The 22626-nt window shown below is 40.6% G+C and overlaps 1 protein-coding gene across 8 annotated transcripts; it reads left to right on the plus strand.

The window, feature by feature from the left end:
- Window positions 1–3387: 3387 nt before the first annotated feature.
- ANGEL2 (angel homolog 2) lies at window positions 3388–22521 on the plus strand. 8 transcript variants are annotated; one of them, XM_023538667.1, is made up of 9 exons: window positions 3388–3524; window positions 6420–6745; window positions 11423–11679; window positions 12356–12425; window positions 13558–13979; window positions 15024–15150; window positions 15550–15607; window positions 18908–19071; window positions 20830–22521. In XM_023538667.1, exons 1-9 carry the CDS (start codon window positions 3403–3405, stop codon window positions 20979–20981), a joined length of 1698 nt encoding a protein of 565 aa, XP_023394435.1. In that variant the 5' UTR covers window positions 3388–3402; the 3' UTR covers window positions 20982–22521. The 8 variants fall into 8 exon arrangements, with proteins under 8 accessions (XP_023394435.1, XP_023394437.1, XP_023394440.1 ...); XM_064276919.1 differs by having other exon boundaries at window positions 3420–3565; XM_010599391.3 differs by lacking the exon at window positions 3388–3524 and adding an exon at window positions 4026–4128.
- Window positions 22522–22626: the final 105 nt, after the last annotated feature.

Consider the following 22626-nt stretch of genomic DNA (forward strand, 5'->3'; position numbering starts at 1 on the left):
TCAGGAAGGTAAAAGACTTGTATACTAAAAACTATAAAACAATACTGAAAGAAATTAAGGAAGACCTAAATAAAACATATCCTGTGATCATGAGTTTAAAGACTACTGCTAAGATGTTAATTCTACCCAAAGTGATCTGCAGAGTCAAAGCAATTAGAGGAAATAGTCTTTTTAGCAGAAATGGAAAAGTTGATCCTCAAATTCATATGGAATTGCAATAGCCAAAGCAATCTGGAAAGAGAAGAACAAAGTAGAAAGACTCACACTTCCTAATTTCAAAACGTACGACAAAGTACAATAATCAAAACGGTGTGGTTCTGGTATATGGATAGACATATAGACCAATGGAATAGAATTGGCAGTCCAGAAATAAACCCATACATCTATGGCCAATTGATTTTTGACAAGGGTGCCAAGTCCAATGGGGAAAGAATAATCTCTTTAGGAAATGATGCTGGGATAAATGGACCTCCTTATGCTAAGGAATGAATTTGGACTCCTCCCTCACACTATATACTAGAATTAAAATGGATCAAACACCTGAATGTAAGGTCTGAAAGTATAAAACATAAGTGTAAACCGTTGTGCCCTTGGATTAAGCAATGGTTTCTTAGATATGACACCAAGCACAAGTAACTAAAAGTAGATAAATTGGACTTCATCGAAGTTAATTAATATCTTTATCAAGAAAGTGAAGAGAACCTACAGAATGGGAAAAAGTATTTGGTAATCATATATCAGGTAAGGATTTAATATTCGGAATATATAAAGATCTCCTACAACTCAACAACAAAAAGACAAACTAACCTATTAAAAAATGGGTGAGGTACTTGAATAGACTTTTTTCTAAAGATATACAAATGGGTGACAAGCACATGAAGAGATGCTCAATGACATTAATCATTAGGGAAATGCACATCAAAATCACAATGAGATACCACTTCACAGATGGGTATTATCAGAAAAATGGTGGAAAACCATGTGTTGGAGAGTATGTGGAGACATTCGAATCATTTTATATTGTTACTGACAATGTAAAACACTGCAACTGCTGTGGCCAACAGTCTGGCAGTTCCTCATAAAGTTAAACATAGAATTCCCATATGACCCAGCAAGATTTGAAATCAGGGAGTCACATACTTGAACATCAGTGTTCACTGCAGCATTATTCACAATAGCTGAAAAGTGAAAACCACCAAAGTATCTATCAACAAATGAATGGAAAAACAAAGCGTGGGGCATACAATGGAATGTTATTCAGCTATAAAGAGATGAAGTTCTGATACATTCTGTGAGATGAAATGAACCTTCTCACACACACGGATGGACTGCTGAGTGAATAAGTCAGACACAAAAGGACAAATATTGTATGGTTCCACTTGTATGAAATATCCAGAGGCTGGAGGGAAGGCGAGATGGAGTTATTTCTTAAGGGGTGCTGAGTTTCTGTTTGGGGTGATAAAAACTTCTTGAAATAGACACTATAGTTGGACAAAGGAGCTCTGGTGGCACAATAGTTAAGTGCTCAGGTGCTAACCAAAAGGTCAGTGGTCCAAACCCAGCCACTTCGCTGGAGAAAAGACCTCTTGATCTGCTCCCAAAAAGATCACAGCCTAGGAAACTCTACAGGGCTGTTTTATTCTGTCCTATAGATTCCGTCTCTCTCAGTCAGAATCAACTGGAGGGCACACAACAACAGTTGTACACTTGAATGGTAAATTTTTTGTTATGCATATTTTACCACTATAACGTTTTAATAACAAAAAGTGAGCTCTGACGCTATTTTCCTACAAAATGAGTTAACAAAAACTAGTTGTTGTTAGGTGCTATCCAGTCGGTTTCAACTCATAGCAACCTATGCACAACAAAACGAAACACTATCCGATCCTGCGCCATCCTCACAACTGTTGCTATGCTTGAGCCCGTTGTTGCAGCCACTGTGTCAATCCATCTCTTTGAGGGTCTTCCTCTTTTTCGATTACTTGTCTACTTTACCAAGCATGATGTCCTTTTCCAGGAGCTGATCCTTCCTGATAATATGTCCAAAGTATGTGAGACATAGTCTCACTGCCTTTGCTTTTAAGGAGCATTCGGGTTGAACTTCTTCCAAGACAAATTTGTTCTTTTGGCAATCCATGGTATATTCAATATTCTTTGCCAATGCCACAATTCAAAGGCATCAATTCTTCTTCCGTCTTCCTTATTCATTGTCCAACTTTCACATGCATAGGAGGCAACTGAAGACACCATGTCTTGGGTCAGGCACACCGTAGTTCTCAGGGTGACAGCTTTGCTTTTCAACACTTTAAAGAGGTCTTTTGCAGCAGACTTACCCAATGCAATGCATCTTTTGATTTCTTGACTGCTGCTTCCACGGGTGTTGGTTGTGGATCCAAGTAAAGTAAAATCCTTGACAACTTCAAATTTTTCTGTTTATCAGGATGTTGCTTATTGGTCCAGCTGTGACGATTTTTGTTTTCTTTATGTCGAGGTGTAATCCATACTGAAGGCTGTAGTCTTTAATCTTCATCAGTAAGTGCTTCAAGTCCTCTTCACTTTCAGCAAGGAAGGTTGTGTCATCTGCATAATGCTGGTTGTTAATGAGTCTTCCTTCAATCCTGATGCCCCATTCTTCTTCATATAGCCAGTTTCTCATATTATTTGTTCAGCATACAGATTGAATATGTATGGTGAAAGGATACAACCCTGACTCACACCTTTCCTGACTTTAAACCACAGTATCTCCTTGTTCTGTATGAATGGCTGCCTCTTGATCTATGTACAGGTTCCTCATGAGCACAATTAAGTGTTCAGGAATTCCCATTCTTCACAACGTCATCCATAATTTGTTATGATCCACACAGTCGAACGCCTTTGCACGGTCAGTAAAACACACGTAAACATCTTTCTGGTATTCTCTGCTTTCATCCAAGATCCATCCGACATCAGCAATGATATCCCTGGTTCCACATCCTCTTCTAAATGCGGCTTGAATTTCTGGCAGTTTCCTGTCGCTATCCTGCTGCAGCCGCCTGTAAAATACCACTGTTTTATGGGAACGCTGACCTGGGTCATTTCCTAGTTTGTGGAATCTCCCCCAAGTACCTCATAAAAAGAGTCTAAAATAATTTGTTTTCTTCCTGTCTCAATGGGTGTTTTTGTTTTTTTTTTTTTCTTCTTCTCATAGAGTAAGCACATTGTATCTGCCCGTAAGCCTTGAAAAAGTTGTTGAGCTCACCTCTCTCCTCAAAGCTGAGAGCGCTACTTTGCCCTATCCCGAAATGGCTGTCCCGGGTCACACGCTCTGCGCATGCTCACTGAGAAGGATGCGCGGTTACGGCAATTCCGTGATCTCGCCGCGCAAGATGGGGGCTTGGCGGCCGGCGAGCCGGGCTTCCCGGCATGCCTTGCAGCTGGGCTGGGTGTCGGAGGCGCGGCGATGGGGCCTCTCCGGTACCCTCAGCCGCTGAGTCTGAGGCGCGCCTGAGGCCGGGCCCCGCGGGAGGATGGAAGCGTGGCGCTGTGTGAGGAGGGGCTACGGCCGCTGTGCGGTGGGGCGAGGCCGGTCAGTGGGGCTGCGGCCGGAGGGGCGGGGAGACGGGAGGGCGGCTCTGGGGCCCGCCTGAGGCGGGGCGGTGGGCGGAAGGCGGGCAGGGCGGGCGGCGCCGTCGCTGGGACGAGCCTCGGGGACCTGCGGGATAAGTACCCCGGGCGCGGCCTGGACGCCGGCCCGGCACCACCCCGGCCCCCTTCTCCAGCCCAGCCGGTGCCAGCCTCCGCCTCCGGCCGCGGCTCCTCCCCGGCCGCAGCTCCGGGCCCGGCTGAGGGGCCTCGGGGCCCTGCTGACCGGCTGAGGCCCCGGCTGACCGGCTGTGGGGCCCTGCTGACCGGCTGACCGGCTGTGGGGCCCGGCCGACCGACCTCGGGGCTCGGCTGACAGGCTGTGGGGCCCTGCTGACCGGCTGATCCACCTCGGGGCCCGGCTGACAGGCTGTGGGGCCCTGCTGACCGGCTGAGGCCCCGGCTGACCGGCTGTGGGGCCCGGCTGACCGGCTGACCGACCTCGGGGCCCGGCTGACAGGCTGCGGCCCCGGCCGGCCCGACCCCGCGGGCAGCGCGCGTTTGTTGGTGTGTTCGAGTCTCTCCAACTTCAGTCTCTGTTAATGCCCGCCTTTCCGATCAGTACCAAATTCTCGCTCCACCTGTACTGTTAGTACTTACTGGAAATTTTTCTTTAAATTTACTCAGTTAAAAAAAGCGCTTAAATAGGTGCTACTCACGTAAACGCTGCTCTAAGCTGTATCTGCGAAATCTTGAGTTTGATGTACTGGTTACGATTTTTTTCTCCCTGATACACTTTAAAATAAATTCTTAGATATTAAAAATCGAAAGGTTTGTGTACCATATAAAACCAGCTGTTGTACCATACTAAAACTAAAAATAATATCACAAAGTCTTGGGGAGCTGCTTTTAACTCTTGTAAGCCTGGGGCTTCATGGTAATTAGATTCAACTGTGTTTCCTGAGTATTGGCCGTGTTCCAAACCTGTGCTAGGTGCTTGGGAAGAGACTGGGATTAAGACGAATAGGAAGACTCTAACCCTGAGCCAGACCTGTGCTAGGTGCTTGGGAAGAGACTGGGATTAAGACCAATAGGAAGACTCTAACCCTGAGCCAGACCTGTGCTAGGTGCTTGGGAAGAGACGGGGATTAAGACCAATAGGAAGACTCTAACCCTGAGCCAGACCTGTGCTAGATGCTTGGGAAGAGACTGGGATTAAGACGAATAGGAGGACTCTAACCCTGAGCCAGACCTGTGCTAGGTGCTTGGGAAGAGACTAAGACGAATAGGAAGACTCTAGCCCTGTGCTGGGTGCTTGGGAAGAGAGCGGGATTAAGACGAATAGGAAGACTCTAACCCTGAGCCAGACCTGTGCTAGGTGCTTGGGAAGAGACCGGGCTTAAGACGAATAGGAAGACTCTAACCCTGAGCCAGACCTGTGCTAGGTGCTTGGGAAGAGACTGGGATTAAAATGAATAGGAAGACTCTAACCCTGAGCCAGACCTGTGCTAGGTGCTTGGGAAGAGACTGGGATTAAGACGGATAGGAAGACTCTAACCCTGTGCTGGGTGCTTGGGAAGAGACTGGGATTAAGACGAATAGGAAGACTCTAACCCTGAGCCAGACCTGTGCTAGGTGCTTGGGAAGAGACTGGGATTAAGACGAATAGGAAGAGTCTAACCTTGAAGAAGTTCGTTGTTGTAAGAGAAAATGACATCTGTATAAACGACAACAAATGTTGAGAAAAAGTGTTGGAGTAGAAGCATTTTATTTCAATACAGTGGCTTATTAGGATAGAGCAGGTGCCCAAATCTCTATGGCTTTTAAAGTTGTCTCTTAAAAGCAGGGAAGACTGCCCATGTATCACCTTCGAAGATTTACAGCTGAATTTAGAGAACAGTTTGAGAATGCATGGACTGCAAAAATATATAAAAAGAATTTTAAATGTTAACATGAAAATCAAATAACAGTAAGTGCAATTTAGTAAAATTCCTGTAGTACTGAAAGTGGACGTTACTGACACTGTCTTGGAGACGCACCTTTAATGAATCCTGGAGGGACGGCTAGAAGTGTTTGAACCCTAGCATTTTGCCAGAGGAGGACTGCATGGTGTGAAGAGTGTGGTGCTTTGTTGTGTTGTTTCTTCAGGGAGTTTGTTAGCACTACTTTGAAGGTATTTTGGATGATGGGTTGAACTGGTGCTGTTGGATTTAGAGTGTTGGTGAATTCCTACTAAGTCATCTCTATTCCCTTTCTTTTCCTCCAAGGGGAAACGTGTTTTTATTTGTTTTATAAAGTATAGGAAAATAAATTATCCACCCACTGATTAGCAAGAGGAAGTACTTTTGTGATGTTGTGATGGGCACTTGTTTTTTTGGGTATACATATGTTTGGAAAATCCAGCCTTGGTATTAAAACTGTTCAGATGTGTTTTTACCACAAACCCAAGTTGTAGTACAGATTCGCTGTAACTGTAGTCAGATGTGTTCTGTAAGTATTATGTTGTGGATTTTATTTTCCATTGAGTTTTACTAGGTGCTAGAAAGCTACTTTGAACATCAGGTTTGATGGTTGATTTATCTCTCAGTTGAATTGTGGGCTTTTTGAAGGGTGTGTGGTGTTTGGGGAGCCTCGGTGGCATTCTAGGTTAAGTATTTAGAATACCATTCATGATTGTTTAAGAGAGTATTGAGATACTACTAATAGTTAAACCTTGGGTGTTTTTCGGCCATCCTTCACAGATTTAGAAGGCAAATTTCAAATGACGTTATCTTCCCTTGAGGAAGATGAGATTTAGAGTGTATGTATTATAGCAGAACAGAAGGTGGTGCCTCAAAGAGTGTATTTATTTCTTGTAGATGCCCCATGTTACCACATCGCCCGAGGAGTCTGGGCAGAGACTGGACCACACCGTGGGAGGATCTGCAGAGGTGTTGCTGGGACAGACATATCTCTAGTTGTATGAGGTGGCCTGGACATTATTCTCGTGCTCCGTATCCATACTTCAGTACTAGGCATTTTTCACTACATTGGAGACCAGCTTGTTTGTTTGAGTCTAGAACTCAGTTTCAGTACTTGCACTGGAGACCCGAGCACCTGAGCCAGACATCTTTGATTCATCTCTCTAGTTACAGCATGAGCTCTGAGGGAGATGAGCCTTCGTCAAAACGAAGAAAACACCAAGGTAAAGGTGATGTTTGTCTTGGTGCAGAAATAGACATAAGTGATGGACTAAGTTGAAACTTTCCTTAAGAAAACCTGCTGCATATTTTAGAGATGTTTGGTGTTTATTTTTAGCCAGTAGTTTTCTATTAGGAAAAAAAAAATTCTGTTTTAAATGAAGTCTTTTTGTTTTGAATTAATTGTATATTTTCAGCAGTAAAAATAGTAGAAGTGATGCTACAGTAGAATAAAGTTGGGAAAGAATGGAGAAATGGATTAAAAATAGCAAGTTTAAGAATCGTTTTCAAACCCAGTGTTTTTGAAACTAAGGTCCTTAGACTTCCTAGAAATTGGTGGACGAATCCCAGAGTCACACAGATCTACATGAGAATTCAATCCTCTGTTTTCATTTTCAGTGCTAGCTTTTTAAAAAATCATTAGGTAAGAACCTTTTTTAAAATAAAAACAATCATAAATGAAAGATATTTTCTTACTGAATAAGATTTTAGTTTCTCAAGTCAGTATTTCTCAAAGTGGGGTCTTATTTTACCTTTTAAAAGGGAACTACGTTGCGTTTAAGTTTGAGAAAGTTTTTTTCGGAATGTGTTGATTCCTTCTATTCTCCTCATATTCTTTTTACTCTAAACAATTCATTAGACTCCCTCTCTCCTGCCAGCTCTCTATCCCACCAAAAACAAAAACCACATCCATTGCTGTTGAGTTCATTCCGACTCATAGTGACCCTATAGGACGGAATAGAACTGTCCCATAGAGTTTTCAAGGAGCGCGTGGTAGATTTGAACTGCTGACGTTTTGGTTAGCAGCCATAGCACTTAACCACGGCACCACCAGGGTTTCCCCTCTATCCCACAGAAAGTGTAAATGAATTTTCTAAGTAGAATTTGGAATTGTTTTTCTTACTGAGCTATAGTTTTCAGGGAATGTAACTTCCCTGAAGGTGTTTGCAAGTAGGCAGTGTGGGTGTTCACCTGCAGGGAGCGGATGCGTCCTTTTGGTGAAGGAAGGCAGTCAGTGAGTCTCATCTGGACGTCAGAGCTAGAGGAGTTAGATGTGTTAGTTACTGGTCTTCAGGAGGGTTCTGCCTTTTTTATCAGAGAGTAGCCCATGTGTATAGGCTTCCGCCTGGTTCCAGTCTCACTGGCTTAACTGCTGTTCACATAAACGTATAATTTATTGCTACAGGGTTAGAAAAGCACCTACTTAGAAAAAACAAACACATTTAAGTAGAAATTCTAAGCACCCAAAAGTGAAAATCTATTTGTGTGGTACTACTTAATCCCATCACGTAATTGCACCACCCAGGGACTTTAAGTAGATAAACAAGAAATATTTGTTTGAATGAATGTAAGGTATATTTAGAGTCATTAACACTAGGTTTCTGAGAGTAATCCATAGTCTAAACCTGAGGCCGTATGACGACATCGCTGCTCTTCATTTGTGTGTTTGCTGTTCATCAGGTCAGCACACTCCTTAGCCTTTTGTAAACCTGGTGTGTGCTCACGTGGAGCTTTGCATGAGCATGGGCTCAGGACTGCTCTCACCTCAGCACCACCATAATTGTTTGAACTTAGGTGACTTAACCTCTTGCTCCATGGTTTCCTAATGTAAATACCTAGGTGAAAGCCTGTTGAGGGCGAAATGAGATCTGCTTGACACCCTGTGGGCTTCACAGTAGGTACTCAGAAAGTTGTTTTCCCTTTAGTGGATGGGGAGTTAAGTTTACATACTGATAAGCCTTGACTGCAATCTGACTCTTTATATGTCCATTCTTCCTAGGTGATGTGAATAAGGAAAGTGCTCTCCGTTAACCATAGTTGTGACTTCCGATATTTCACTAATACTTTTCAATCAAGAGAACAGCATTGCTAACTTGCCTATCACTTTCAAGTGGTATTTGAAGGATTTATGTGACACAATTATGACTTTTTAATTAGGCACCCTAGAAACCCAATCAGGCCTATGCTCACTTTCTTTGATTCATCTGTCTTCTCTGCTGTGATCACCTTGTGCCTCTTGACATGGAAGGTATATAAGCTTTTGTGGTGTGAATTTATATTGTGAAATATATGAAGACCAGAGACTGTCCACCCTACCAGTGGTTTTCAAATTGTCTTCATGGAACCCTAACATTTGAAGACATTTCTATAAGTTTACTAAGAACAATGTGGTCAGGACAAAATGCGTGTTCACCCTGTCATCCCAGCCCCAGCTGTCTGTGAATTGGTATTTAATGACATGAAAAGTGATGCTGAAGGGCCCTACAAGCCCTGGAAGTTTGAAAGCCACTGTTTTAATTAGAGAACCTTGTAGTCCCAGCTATTTAAGAAGTGGAATTGGGAAAAAAGTTGGTTTATAAACTCTTAATTGCCAGGACTATAAAAATACTAATGCATATGTATGCCCTTACATATACTATATTTTGTAAGAAAATACGAATAAGGTTTTCAGACCTTCATCTTTCATGTTTTAAAGTGGTGATGACACCAATATAGTGCTATTTGTGATGATAGGTTAACATTTTGTTTGCATGATTATGTTGTATACGTATGAGGACTTTTTGATTTGCAGCTAAAGCCTTATAGACAGTCCCCAATTTATGAATAAATTGTGTTCTAGAAACTTGTTGATAATCAGTTATGTTTCCTCCAGGGAAACTATGTTCTAAATCTCAAAGTGGCTCTATCAGCTAGTACAGATAGCCTTAGTTTGGGGCCTTTCTGGTGAGATTCTTCAGTAAAGGACAGGGAAGGAGTTAGTTTCCTATCCGCTCTTGGGAATAGGACAAGCTCCAAGCAAAATTTTGAAATAGTTGAAAGTTTTTGTTTATTTTACGTTTGTTTCTTTCTACCTTTTCTTCGCCTTTCTCGTCAGACTCCCAGTACCTTCATAGTCTTCTCTCTCCCTTGTCCAGCCCAGACCTTACTATTCATTAAAAATTTTCTTCCTTTTCTCTTTTCTGGTCCAAATTTCACTATCCTTGGTGCAGCTGGCATCAGCCACTTAGATATTGAGGAAAGCAGTCCGATCAGTTTACTAGAAGGTATTTTTATTTGCATTTTTATGTACACTGTATTGATATTCTGATTGTAAATATACATTTGGAAAAACCTTCCACAGTTCTACCACTCAGAGATAACTACTTTTAAAATACCAGAGTATTTCCTTTCAGTCTTTTCCCCCCATGTACAAACGTATAGAATATTTTAACCCCAGTTTTTAACTGATGGAAACTTTAGGGGCTGTAACCCAGGCAGTGAACAATTTCCACAGGATGGAGGGAAGTACCCTGAGGCTGAGATTTTCTGTATAGACTGCCCACCAGATCCGTTTCCCTACCTTCTCCCCTTTTCTTGTTTTCCTCTTCTTTTAAGCTCATACAGCAGTAAAACCAGTTGTTGAGTCAGTTGGGACTCAGGGCAACCCTTTACGGAGTAGAACTGTACTGCATAGTGTTTTCAAGGCTACCTTTCAGAAGCAGATCGCCAGGCTTTTCTTCTGAGATACCTCTGGTTGGGCTTGAACTGCCAGCCTTTTGGTTACTTGAGCACTTAACCATTTGTTCCACCCAGGAATTTTTTAAGCCCATAGATTCTCTAAAACCTGCTTTTTTTAAAGTCCATGTCTTTCCATGGTGGAGTGAAAGGGAGAAGATTGAAGGTGGAGGGGGGAAAAATTATATATATATGTATATATGTATGTATGTATGTATATAAAAACCCATTGCCATCGGGTCCGTTTGGACTCATAGCGACCCTACAGGACAGAGTAGAACTGCCCTGTTGGGTTTCCAAGGAGCGCCTGGTGGATTTGAACTGCCGACCTTTTGGTTAGCAGCTGAACTCTTAACCACACACCACCAAGGTTTCCATATATATGTATGTTAAAAATGTGATGGTCATTTCTAAATTGAGGACTGCCTATAATTGCAAAGTTCTTATCCTTTTGATTGTCTTTTCATCACTTTTGCAGGGCACATAATGTCTTTGCAGAATATAAAGTATCACACATTGCTGGTTGCTGCATGCTAGGTCAGTCAACCAGCTGTTATCATGTACTAGCATTCCGTATCACGTTTAACTTTTACTTTGGTGTGCAACAGATTTCTTTTGTTCATTTTATTTGCATTGTTCCACGTTAGTGTTTTAGACAGTAACTGCTTCCACAGATTGTCATTATATACTCTTCGTTTATATCTAAACCAGAATCCTAAGCTAAGAGTTGATTCTGGAACCTAGTTAATCATTTGATGATCTTACTAGTAGGGATTAAATATGATGGGAAATTATTTTATTGAAAAGCCAACTGTGACATAAGATATATTATCATGATTATAAAGTTGCTAACCAGGTCTGGCAGAGCTGCTTCTTAATCGTAAAGAAGTAGGAAAGCACCATCGCTTTGTGTTTTGTTGGCATATACTCTCAGCCTCCAGAATGACTCGCTATATCCTTGTAAGCCTGTTTTGTTCCTCCTGTTCTGTCAGTATATCATTTTTGCACCTGTGTAACAAATTTGATGAATTTCTAGTTATTAAATGCTATATTGCCATTTCCTAAGGAAGAAATTTCTATTCATTGCCTATTAGAATTTTTTAAAGGCAAGGAAGTATTTATATGTAGGAGAATACGTGGTCTTTTTAAAATTAATTCTTTCTATTTTGTCCAATATATTTTGACAGGCACAATAGAACGGCACTGGGAATATCTATCTAACCATAATAAAGAAAACACGAAGATCCTAGGAGAGAAAAATGTCGACCCCAAATGTGAAGACAGTGAGAACAACTTTGACTTCTCAGTAGTATCCTATAATATACTTTCACAAGATTTATTGGAAGACAATTCGCACCTCTACAGACACTGCCGGCGGCCACTATTACACTGGAGCTTCAGATTTCCCAATATCCTGAGAGAAATTAAACACTTCGACGCAGATGTAAGTGCAAAATATCGTTAAAATTCTAGATGTTTCGTTTGTACATTTGTGAACTAAGCGATTTAACCTTTTTGTTTGTGGGGTAAGAAGGAAAGGTGTTGAGCAGTAGTGATGGAACAAGGCTGAACAAAGCATCACGACTTCCAGGGAATCATTTGCAAATGGCTGTTGGTATCAGTCATCATCTAACTTTTCAAAAAGAATCCAGGAAGTTTTAAGTATTACTCAGTTTTGAGATAGGAACTGGAAACGTTAAGTACTCAGTAGTTCCTTTGGTTTGAAATTTATATTTAATAATTCACGTAAAGATTTAATTTAGATGGTGGCATGCAGAGAAACCAACATCTTAAGGAAGGACTTGAAGGATTTTGTGCTAATGAGCTTGTAAATTTGGGGAAAATACGCTGGCAAATAAAAATATTTCCTTTGGAAAATACTGATTTTGGACAGTAAGAGAGCTTCATGTCGTTGAAGGCCGGGGTTTTCAGAGTTATCAAGTTTGGAAACATGAGTTTGATAGCTCTGTAAGTAATAAGAAAAAAGGATTACAAGTCTCTTATTTCAGCTCTCATCAGATTTGAAATTTTAGAAGCCTATTTTTAAAGGTGAAAGCACCAAAAAATTCATATCTGCATGTCTATTTATATTTTAATTCAAGTCATTTTTGTCTTCCAAGGTACTCTGTTTGCAAGAAGTTCAAGAAGATCATTATGGAACAGAGATCAGGCCAAGTTTGGAATCACTGGGTACAACGTAATTTTTATTTTAGCCAAATTTACTTTCAAAGATGTATGCATATTAAAGCATAACTTGCTAACAGATTTTGTGGCATATTTGGGCCAAAAAAATCTTAATTGAAAACTTCATACCTGTTCTAAAAGGTCAGGAAAAGATGAAAGTATTTCAAGTGGAAACTGTTGTGTTGGTACATAATTATAGTTCAAATGGAAAGAAAGGTGTGTAAGGAACTCTCAGTATCTTCCTTTCCTAGGAGTTGTTCTGCCTGCCACTAGGCCTCTGAGATTCTCAACTCCATTAGATCAGGGACCATTCTGTCTAGTTAACCTGTTTTAGCATCAGCGTCTACCAGTGCCTAATGGATAGAAGCTAAAAACCTGTTGTGGAAAACAGATTATTTTGAAAATAGGTTATTTGGGGTCACATAAGTTTGAGAAGTGCTGCCTGCTTTGTGCCTTATTTGCTCATTCAGCACACATGTCTGAGCACCTTCTATATGGCATGCTCTGTGCTAGGCAGTGGGGGCGCAGCAGTGAGCAGAACGTAAAACTCTGCCCTTGTAGAGCACATGTTACATTGGAGAAAGGCTGACAATAAAATAAATAAGCAAATCATACATTATCGTGATGGTTTTCTGGAGAAAAGCAAGAATAGGGAAGGTTTAAACAAAAAGAATCAGATAAAGATTCAGCAGAGGTGACATTTGAGTGGCCTTGAAGGAGGTGATGGAGCAGGCCATACCTAGAGCATTCCAGGTGGTGGAGGTGGCAAGGGGAGAGGCCCTGAGGTTGGAGTGGAATGAGTGGGGAAGAGCTACACGCGGAAAAGATCCGGGAGATGGGGGCGGAGGGTGAGGAGACGGGTAGACGTACGATGTTGCTGCCGTTGTCGTGACTCTGCTTTTATTAGAATGGGAATGGGAGAGTGATAACGCACACTGAAGTCTGAGAAGTTTGTCCCAGGTGTTTTAACATCTGCATAACTAATGTTTCACAGAATATGCTTTGGCAGACACATTAGGAGAGCGGTGTTTTGACATACACGTGTGTATATATATATACACACACACACATATATATGTGTGTATATATGTATGAATAAATGAAATAACAGTCTCTTAACTTCATTTGTTTTTTGTAGGTTATCACTGTGAATACAAGATGCGGACAGGAAGGAAGCCTGATGGCTGTGCCGTTTGCTTTAAACATTCCAAATTTTCGCTCTTGTCGGTGAACCCAGTGGAGTTCTACCGCCCTGATATTCCTCTGTTGGACAGAGACAACGTTGGATTAGTGTTGCTCTTGCAGCCCAAAGTTCCATGTGCTGCCTCTCCCGCAATCTGTGTAGCTAACACACATCTGCTGTATAATCCTCGGCGGGGGGACATTAAGCTGACTCAGCTGGCGATGCTGCTGGCAGAGATCTCCAGTGTTGCCCATCAGAAGGATGGTAGCTTCTGCCCTATTGTCATGTGTGGTGATTTTAATTCCGTTCCTGGTTCTCCACTCTATAGTTTTATAAAAGAAGGAAAATTGAATTATGAAGGACTTGCCATAGGAAAGGTAAGTACTCGCTCCTTCAGTACTAGTGGATAGACTTATTTGCTTTGTTTGTTGTAATGTTGTGCAGCTGTTCACAAACTTCAGCTGGTCCAGGAGCTGCAACTCACCAAGCTGTAATGATTTTCCACAACTACTAGTAAGTAGTTGTATGTTTGGAGGAATAGCAGACAGCAAAAAAAAAAAAAACTTCAAATGGGAGAGAAGATAATTGAAAGACATGGCTTCTTCACAGATATGGGGCCACTGACAGTGTAGCAGAACAGAATTTCGAATGCTGGATGTTGGCAATAAAATAATGCTTTAATTTTTTTTTTGAAACAGTAAATACCTATTACATAAATTTTCTTTATCTTTTTTTTTATTGTGGTTTCCTCCCCTTATTTAGATCATTTGATTATCTGTATTTAACCAAAATAAGCTCTTCACCACTGGAATTCTGAGTGATAGTTACAAATTTTATAGGAGTTAGTTTCTCTTAGTATTTTATGTAATAGGAGCTAGTAGGATTTTTTTTTTTTAGGAGCCCTGGTAGCACAGTGGTTAAGCGCTCAGCTGCTAACTGAAAAGTTGGCAGTTCGAACCCACCAACCAGTCCTTGGGAAAAAGAAGTAGCAGTCTGCTTCTGTAAAGATTCCTACTCATGGTGACCCATAAAGATTACAGCCTTGGAAGCCCTGTGGAGCAGTTCTCCTCTGTCCCATAGGGTCACTGTGAGTTGGGATCAACTCGATGGCAGTGGGTTGGCCGTGGATACTGCAGGAAGCAAAAGGGAAGAGCAGCATTAGTCCAGAGCTAATAGATGATCGGGGCGCCCAGAGTAGAGAAAAACATGTAGGAGAGGTTGTCCTCTTCGTGGAAAAGGTGAGTACGCTCTGAACTGTATCGGAACGAGATTTTATGTTACGAGCTTACATAATCACTTAGTACAATGAATAAAGGGTAGTATTTATCATACTTGGAAGACCTTTTATTTAAGACAAGCTTTTCAATACATAAACTCTTTAAAATCTATTCACTTAAGATACCTGTTGAAATTTTGTTTAGGTATCTGGCCAGGAACAGTCTTCACGGGGACAAAGAATTTTATCTATTCCAATTTGGCCCCCAAACCTAGGTATCTCACAGAACTGTGTGTATGAGGTACAGCAGGTACCAAAAGTAGAAAAGACAGGTAAGTGTTTGCAGTACACTTTGGCTGTCTTCTCACTAATAGTGGTCCCTTTGAAGACATTATATTTTTAAAGGGGTAACATCTCAGAGATGAATGTTCATATATATATATGGTTATTTCCTTATTCCTTTTTTTTTAAAGCTCTAAATTAACCTTTTTTAAGTTGAACTTCCAAAATTATCCCTGATGAATTATTTGCATGTTGCTTTGGAAATGTTTGCGTTTTATTTTTGCTCTTAATTTTGGAGCATGTGGATGTCAGGATGCAATGTGCAACTTGGCATCTGTCTGAACCACACTTGTCCTGAGTCCTATCTCTACAGTAAGAGACCATGTTAAGGCACACTAGGGCAAAACCATACATCACCAGTATTAATAGATTCCTTTTTGTTTTTACAGATGACAGCCTGACACAGACACAGCTTGAGAAAACAGACGTCATGGTGACACCTGAAAAGTAAGTTCTGGAAAACAGTGGTAGATGTTTGCTAACTTCAGTTGAGTTAAAAAATGTGTTTCTCAGAAATCACTTGGATAAAAGAAGGAAGAAAATGATTATATTCTGTGCTGGTAAAGAATGCTTGTTCTTCAATCAGATAGACCTGAATTCTAATCCTGACTCTGCAACTTTATAGCTGTGTGATCCTGAGCAAGAATTTCTGTCTGAGGCTCAGTTTCCTTATGTGTAATTTGAGCTGCTGTGAGGATTATATGAGACAAAATACGTAAAGCACAATGTTTGACACATAGGAAGTGTTTAAGCAATGTTATTAAAAAGAATTAGACAGCTAGTACACTTTGAAATTTATTGCCATCATATTTTTAATTAAACAAAGGTCGAGATCATAAAAAAATTTTCATCCAGATTTCAAGAGGATCTTTAGATCCTCAGAACAGTTTATAGGAGACTTGATCCAAAAAAAGAATATGCCAGTAGAAAAGCACATTTTCACTTCTCTCTTCAACTGCAAGGGAAGTTCGTAGGAGGTGCAGGCCTGGAGATGCGCAGATTTCTCACTGTTAGCGAAGCATCAGTGCCTGGGGCTGTGGTTGAGAAGAGGATGTGTTCAGTGCAACCGGATGGAGACTTGAAGTTCGTCTCTTTGGGGGATTCCTGAAATGCCTTGATTTTTTTAAATATCCTGGCTCTTTTATAGTTCTGATTTTTGTTTTAACATTTATATTTAGGAAATAAGTTAGAGACAACTCTCATTCATTTTATCTGCTTTCCTTCCCATCTTAGTTTATATACCTTAATTGTTTTGAGAAAAGATTGTCTTATAAATAATAACCTAATAACAAAGGGGGCAATTTTTTTTAACATTTAAAAATTTATGATTGAACTTTTCAAATATAGCAAAAACTTCCCTGAGCTAGAATAATAAAGAAGGCTAACAAATACTTAGTTTTAAGTAAATCTTAAATCTTTCTATAATCGAATGGGGTATAAGATAGTTTTAGGTAGTGTGTTTTATATGTATAGATTATATCTGTAAAATGAAAATCAGATAAATAGTTTACAGATCTATACACTTATTCCTTACTTATCAACATGGTTAGGTTCCAAAGACCAGGTCGTTAAATGTGACAGTCAGCAGTTCTTCAGTTTTCAGACCATCCATTTTTCCGATATTTTTTATTTTGAAAATAAAATCATAGAAATAATAACAGATTTACTGGTGTGGTCATCACTGTGACGAGTCCAGTTATGGATTATTTCCTCTGCGGAGAGGGAGGCTTGGAGGAAACAAAGCTGGATAAAGCTGGGCCGTGCAACTGGAGGGCCCACGGCTTAACCACTTCACCTTCCTCCTGTGCTGGCTCAGAGCTTCCCTCACAGAGCCGCCTCCAGGGCTCCACTCCCAGCCTTGCAAGCCCCGTGTTTGCCATCTTGGAGCCTGCTCTGCTCTCCAGAGCATCTCGGCTTCCTGCGAGGGCGCTCGGAGCCTGGCCACACACCCAACCCAACTGAGCTGGAGGCCTCAGGCCCAGTTTGGTTCACTTTGGCATGTCATTAAACTCGAGCTGATTTTTTCCAAACACCCTCTCCGATGCCTCTTTTTTTCCTCCCTTCCCACCTGACAGCAGTTTTGAGCTGCAGGGGCCTTAGGCCATGTGGGAACTGGGAACCCAGAACAGTTGCCCGCTGGCTTGGTGCTGCCTGAGTGTCTGCCTGGAGGCCGTGGCCACAGAGGAGGCTGGCTTGGTGTGGCAGCTGGATGCAGTGCCCTGCTGGCAGGAGGGAGCGAGGGTACAGGGCAGCATGGCCCAGCTTCCTGGAGGCCGCCTGCACACCCTCCTGAAGGGTGGGGGAGACCCTCCTCAAGGAAAGGGGCACTCTGCAGCCATTGCTGCCATGCCCGCTGCCTTGTTAATGTGCAAAATAGTCAAATAGATTTTCTACTGTTGTCCTAAATGTGAAATGTCAGATAACGAGATGGTGGGAAATAGGTGTATTACCTTTACATTTAATGGTAATTGTAAAGCCCTTACCTATAAAGAAGTTCCTAAAACTTGGATGACACTTAAGGAATTACCTTTGTTCGTTGTCACATGAGCTCTTTAAAACCAAGGCAAGCATCTTTATCTGTGTATCCTTAGCACTGGAGAAAGTTCCCAGAACTTAGCAGATACTTCGTAAATGTTGGATGAATTAAAAAAAAATTTTTTTAATCAAATTTTGTTTTCCTTCACGACATATAAGATCCTTCAAGTTATGGTGTGTTAACTGGAAATGGTTTTTAAACCCTTTACCCGTAACATCACGTATGTTTATAAACCAAAAAAAAAAAAACAAACCCATTGCCATTGAGTTGATTCCAGCTCATAGTGGCTTACAGTGAGTACGGGGTAAATGTAAACCAGCCTATTTAAAGATGCAGTACAAAATATCTCTAATGTTGTGACAGGAGCCCAGGTGGTGCAGTGGTTAAGTGCTCAGCTGCTAATGGAAAGGCTGGTGGTTTGAACCCACCAGCTGCTCCGCAGGAGAAAGATACGGCTGCCTGCATCTGTAAAGATTACAGCCTTGGAAACCCTATGGTGCATTTCTACTCTGTCATACGGGGTCGCTATGAGTTGGAATCGACTCAGTGGCACACAATGACATGTTACAAGAATAGGTATAGAAAAATATGGCCCCTCTGACACCAAAAGTCTGGTGGGTTCCAAATTGAATTTCTGAAGGCCATTTTGTTTTTCTTTCTTAAAAACACAACAGAAATATATACCATATTTTTATGCAGATAACACATGCCTTCTACCTCCAAGGTATTTTCATAAGCATGCTATGCTAATTTTTTTTACAACAACATGTTAAAAAAAAAAGTGGCATAACAGTGCTTGTGAAAATACCTGACAGCGGGAGGGAGAGGCTGGCCCACATAGAAGGTGTGCGTTATTTGCATAAAAATGTGGGAAATTGTTTTAGAATGCGTGTTCAGCAGCATGTGGAGGTCTCAGGCGTGTTGTCATTCATAAAGGATCTCATCAGTATGTTCATTATCAGGCTTTTTCCCCGACGTGTACTATAGCTTTGTTGTTAATGGATTTTGAACTTCATCACATGTGATGATCGTATATTTGAATATATCACATTCATATATCAATGTCAAATTATTACACGTTCTGTTTAAATAAAGCTTGTCCTAATGGCTGGCCTTAGTTTGGAAATTAAATGAAAAAGGACTTTAAATAGGAGAAGCTATAGAAATCATGAAACTCAATGAAGGCTAAACATTTTTTCTTTTCAATTTAGATTATCTTCAAATTTACAGCACCATTTCAGCTTGTCATCTGTTTATTCACATTACTTTCCTGACACTGGGATTCCAGAAGTGACCACTTGTCATTCCCGAAGTGCCATAACTGTGGATTATATTTTCTACTCTGCAGACAAGGAGGGCGTTGCTGAGGAGCCAGGTATATCCTGCTAGCTAGCACTGTTGTTAGGTGCTGTCGAGTCGATTCTAGCTCAGTGACCCCGTGAGGGAGCAGAACTGTCCCATCAGGTTTTCTAGGCTGTAATCTTTCCAGAAGATCACCAGGTCTTTATCCCCTGGAGCCACTGGGCAAGTTTGAACCACCAACCTTTCAGTTAGCAGCCCAGCACTTCAACTGTGTGTACCACCAGGGCTCCTATAGCATAGTAGCTAGATTGTCAAGGCTGAGATTGAGAAAATCAGCTCGACTTCTAGTTAAAGTTCTAGATTTTTATTTTCAAATTGGCAGGTTGGTAGTATATTTTAATCAGTTAATGAGCCACACAGGATGAGGGAGTCTATGAAACGCTCCAAAGCAAATTATTACCTAAGAATTATATCCTCAGCTTTACCCTCCAGTTTCAGTCATCTTCTGAGTTACAGGTCTGTCTTACTACCCTTTGGTTTTACTTGCCATGAACTTAGTTTCTTGTGACAGCAACTGAATAAATGGTGTTAAGGGTCTTCATCCATTTTTGTGCTTAAATTTTACTAAGGCATGCTGCCTTCATTATAGGACCATACTTCCGCCACCAGCAGCAGACAGTTTTGTCACGTTGACTCTGGAAGTCTAGATCTTGCCAAAGAAAAGTCTGTACTGTGACAGTGTGTTTTCAAAAAGCAAAGATGAAAACACATGTTTCCTTGTATGATTCAGTGAAAATCGGGCATAAAACATTAACCAAAGGTTTTAAAGTGGAGGAGAAAACGCAGTTTAAAATAACTGGAAGTCAAAAAATATTCAGAAAAATTTGGAAATCCAAAATTATTATCTGGGCAGCTGCTTTTTCTTTTCTGATTATACCTTTTTTTCCCCTCTTCCTTTTTTCTTGTGTTAATTTTCTTTTCTCCCTTCCCCTTCTGATCATTTTCCCCCTTACTGGGGATAACCTCGTTAACCCTCAGGAGATGGCTGACTCTCCCCCACCAGCCAGATCAACGCTACAAAATGTCCAAGTTCTGATAGTCGTCATGCTGATAACCTTCACTAGGTGGCAGGAGAGAGTCATGGACTAGCAACTCAAATCTCAACATTAAGAGCGTGTCATCTTTGACTCTACTTTTGTGGGTCGTGATTCTGTGAGGCCAAGTTACACGAACTTATTCTCCAGTCACCTTATAAACTTGCTACTCAGCTGTGGCTTGTAAACCTGCCAGCTGTGGTTTCATGCAACTACAGAATGGTTGCTAGATGAATTTCTTATGTAATTGTCAATCTCAAATTACTCTTGACAGTATGTGTTAATATTGATGTTTTTATCTAAAAATTATTTGCAGAACTTGAAATAGAAATACATGAAACAGGGAAATCATCAGAAACCGCTGCCTTTGAGATTTTAATTAGATTGTTATTCAGTGAACCAAACCAAAAAACTAAACCTCTTGCAAGCCAAAAGCAAACCCGTTGCCATCAAGTCAATTCCAACTCATAATGACCCTATAGCACAGCGTAGAACTGCCCCATAGGGTTTCCAAGGAGCAGCTGGTGGATTCGAACTGCGGACCTTTTGGTTAACAGCTGAGCTCTTAACCACTGCACCACTCGGGCTCCTATTCAATACAATTTCAGTTATATTTTTAAAAAGTTCCCTATTAGTCTTCTAGAGGGTCTCAAGTTCTATATCGTTGTTTAGAAAACACTGATTAATTTACAGTAACTTGTTGACAGTTTCACGAAACGAGTGCTTCTTTCACATAGGAGCTGCAGTAGCTTTGGTTGGTGGCTTGAAGCTTCTAGCTCGACTGTCACTTCTTACGGAACAAGACCTATGGACTGTAAACGGACTTCCCAATGAAAATAGCTCCTCAGATCATCTGCCTTTGTTGGCGAAGTTCAGACTTGAGCTCTGACTCTTCCTTCATCACCTACATGGTTTTCTTCCCATCTCATAATCTTTTTCAAACAATGTACAGTTTGCATGTTATTTCTGCGACGTGGAGTTTCCGAAGAGATTATGTTCAGTGAAGCAGACAGTAGAAGAAACAAGTTTACAACAGTTTTCTTTTTTTAAGAATGAAAGATATTTTCCTGAAAAGTGAGATCTAAATGCTCTTTATTGTAAAAGAGATGTAAATTTTTTTTATTGTAAATCTTAGTAAAATTGATGGTGATTTTTAAATATAGTGCATCTTCTTTAGTCCTCTTAGTAAAGAATTTCGTGTTTTTGACAAGCTTTCCAGTGGATCCAGAGTACCTGAGTTCTTGCAAAGCACAGCTAGTTTCCACACATGCGTCAGAAGTGCGTGAAGCCTGCGAAACTCTGCTAGTCAGATACCCACTTGGAGAGGTATTGCTCCTATGTAGTAATTTTAGTTCCTGGCTTTAATGACCTTGTTTCTAAAATGTGGTCTTTTGTTTCCTTTTACAATGATTCACCAGCCTGAGAAGATGGTGCTGACATTTTTTATGGAGTGACTAAGAGCAGGTCTAATAAATCCTGCAGTTGACTATATAAGTGTTTGAATCAAAAATTTTAAAATAAAAAAGTGAAAAATTCCTGTTTTAGACATTGGGATCAAACAAGTACATTTTTACTAAGTAATTTTACACTGAGTTATAAAAGTTTTTACAGTGAATTTTCTTAAGAGAATGTTTCATCTTAAATAGCAAAAAAGCCAGTAGTTAGTTCATAGTCTTGGGTTTGAGAGGTTTTTATACCAAAGCACAGTTATTTTTTAAAAATCAGATGAAAACTTCAGAGAGGGCATGTGGGTTATAAGGATTTGCCTAGTAAAAATTATAATAAGTGAGTACTTTTAAATTTTTCTCCTCTTTTTTTTTTTCAGTTTTTATTATAGTATTAACTATAGTTCTAGGTTTTTTCCACATTTTCTAGTAATAGTTGGCAGAATATTAAGGTATGTCCTAATTAGCAGATAGAATCATCATGAAGTTATAATAATAGGTAGTATAATTACCCTTTTTAGTGTTGGGAAGAGAAAAATGGAAATTGATTAATCATTGCTTTGTGTTTTGTGCATTCATTAACAATTAACTTCATACAGATCATTGTTAACAAACTAAGCCCCCTGAAAACGTGTGTGAAAATTTAACTGTTTACATCCTGGTTCAGACCGTGTGATTGTAGGCCTTTTTTTGCGTGCTTCACTTTGGTAGAGTTAATTCACAAACTTGCTTTCTACTTTAGCTTATACAATGAAGTAATATTTTGTGCACTGGAGTCCAAAGGCTCAATGTAACATTCTCACACATTTTTAAAGCTTCACTAGAAGTATTTATCCATCTGTCTTTACTTTTTTCTGTCAGAAGAGTTGGTAACTCTGCTGAAGCTTTGTATATACCCTCCAAGAGCAATAAAATCTAGTTCATTGCTAAAACCAAATCTCCATGCTGTCTCTAAAAAAAAAAAAACAAGCCCATTGCCGTCGAGTCAATTCTGACTCATAGCGACCCTATAGGACAGAGTAGAACTGCCCGGAGCGGCTGGTGGATTCCAACTGCCGACCTTTTGGTTAGCAGCCATAGCTCTTAACC

The sequence above is a fragment of the Loxodonta africana genome, chromosome 25, assembly GCF_030014295.1.
Source record: "Loxodonta africana isolate mLoxAfr1 chromosome 25, mLoxAfr1.hap2, whole genome shotgun sequence".
In the NCBI taxonomy this organism is placed as follows: domain Eukaryota; kingdom Metazoa; phylum Chordata; class Mammalia; order Proboscidea; family Elephantidae; genus Loxodonta; species Loxodonta africana.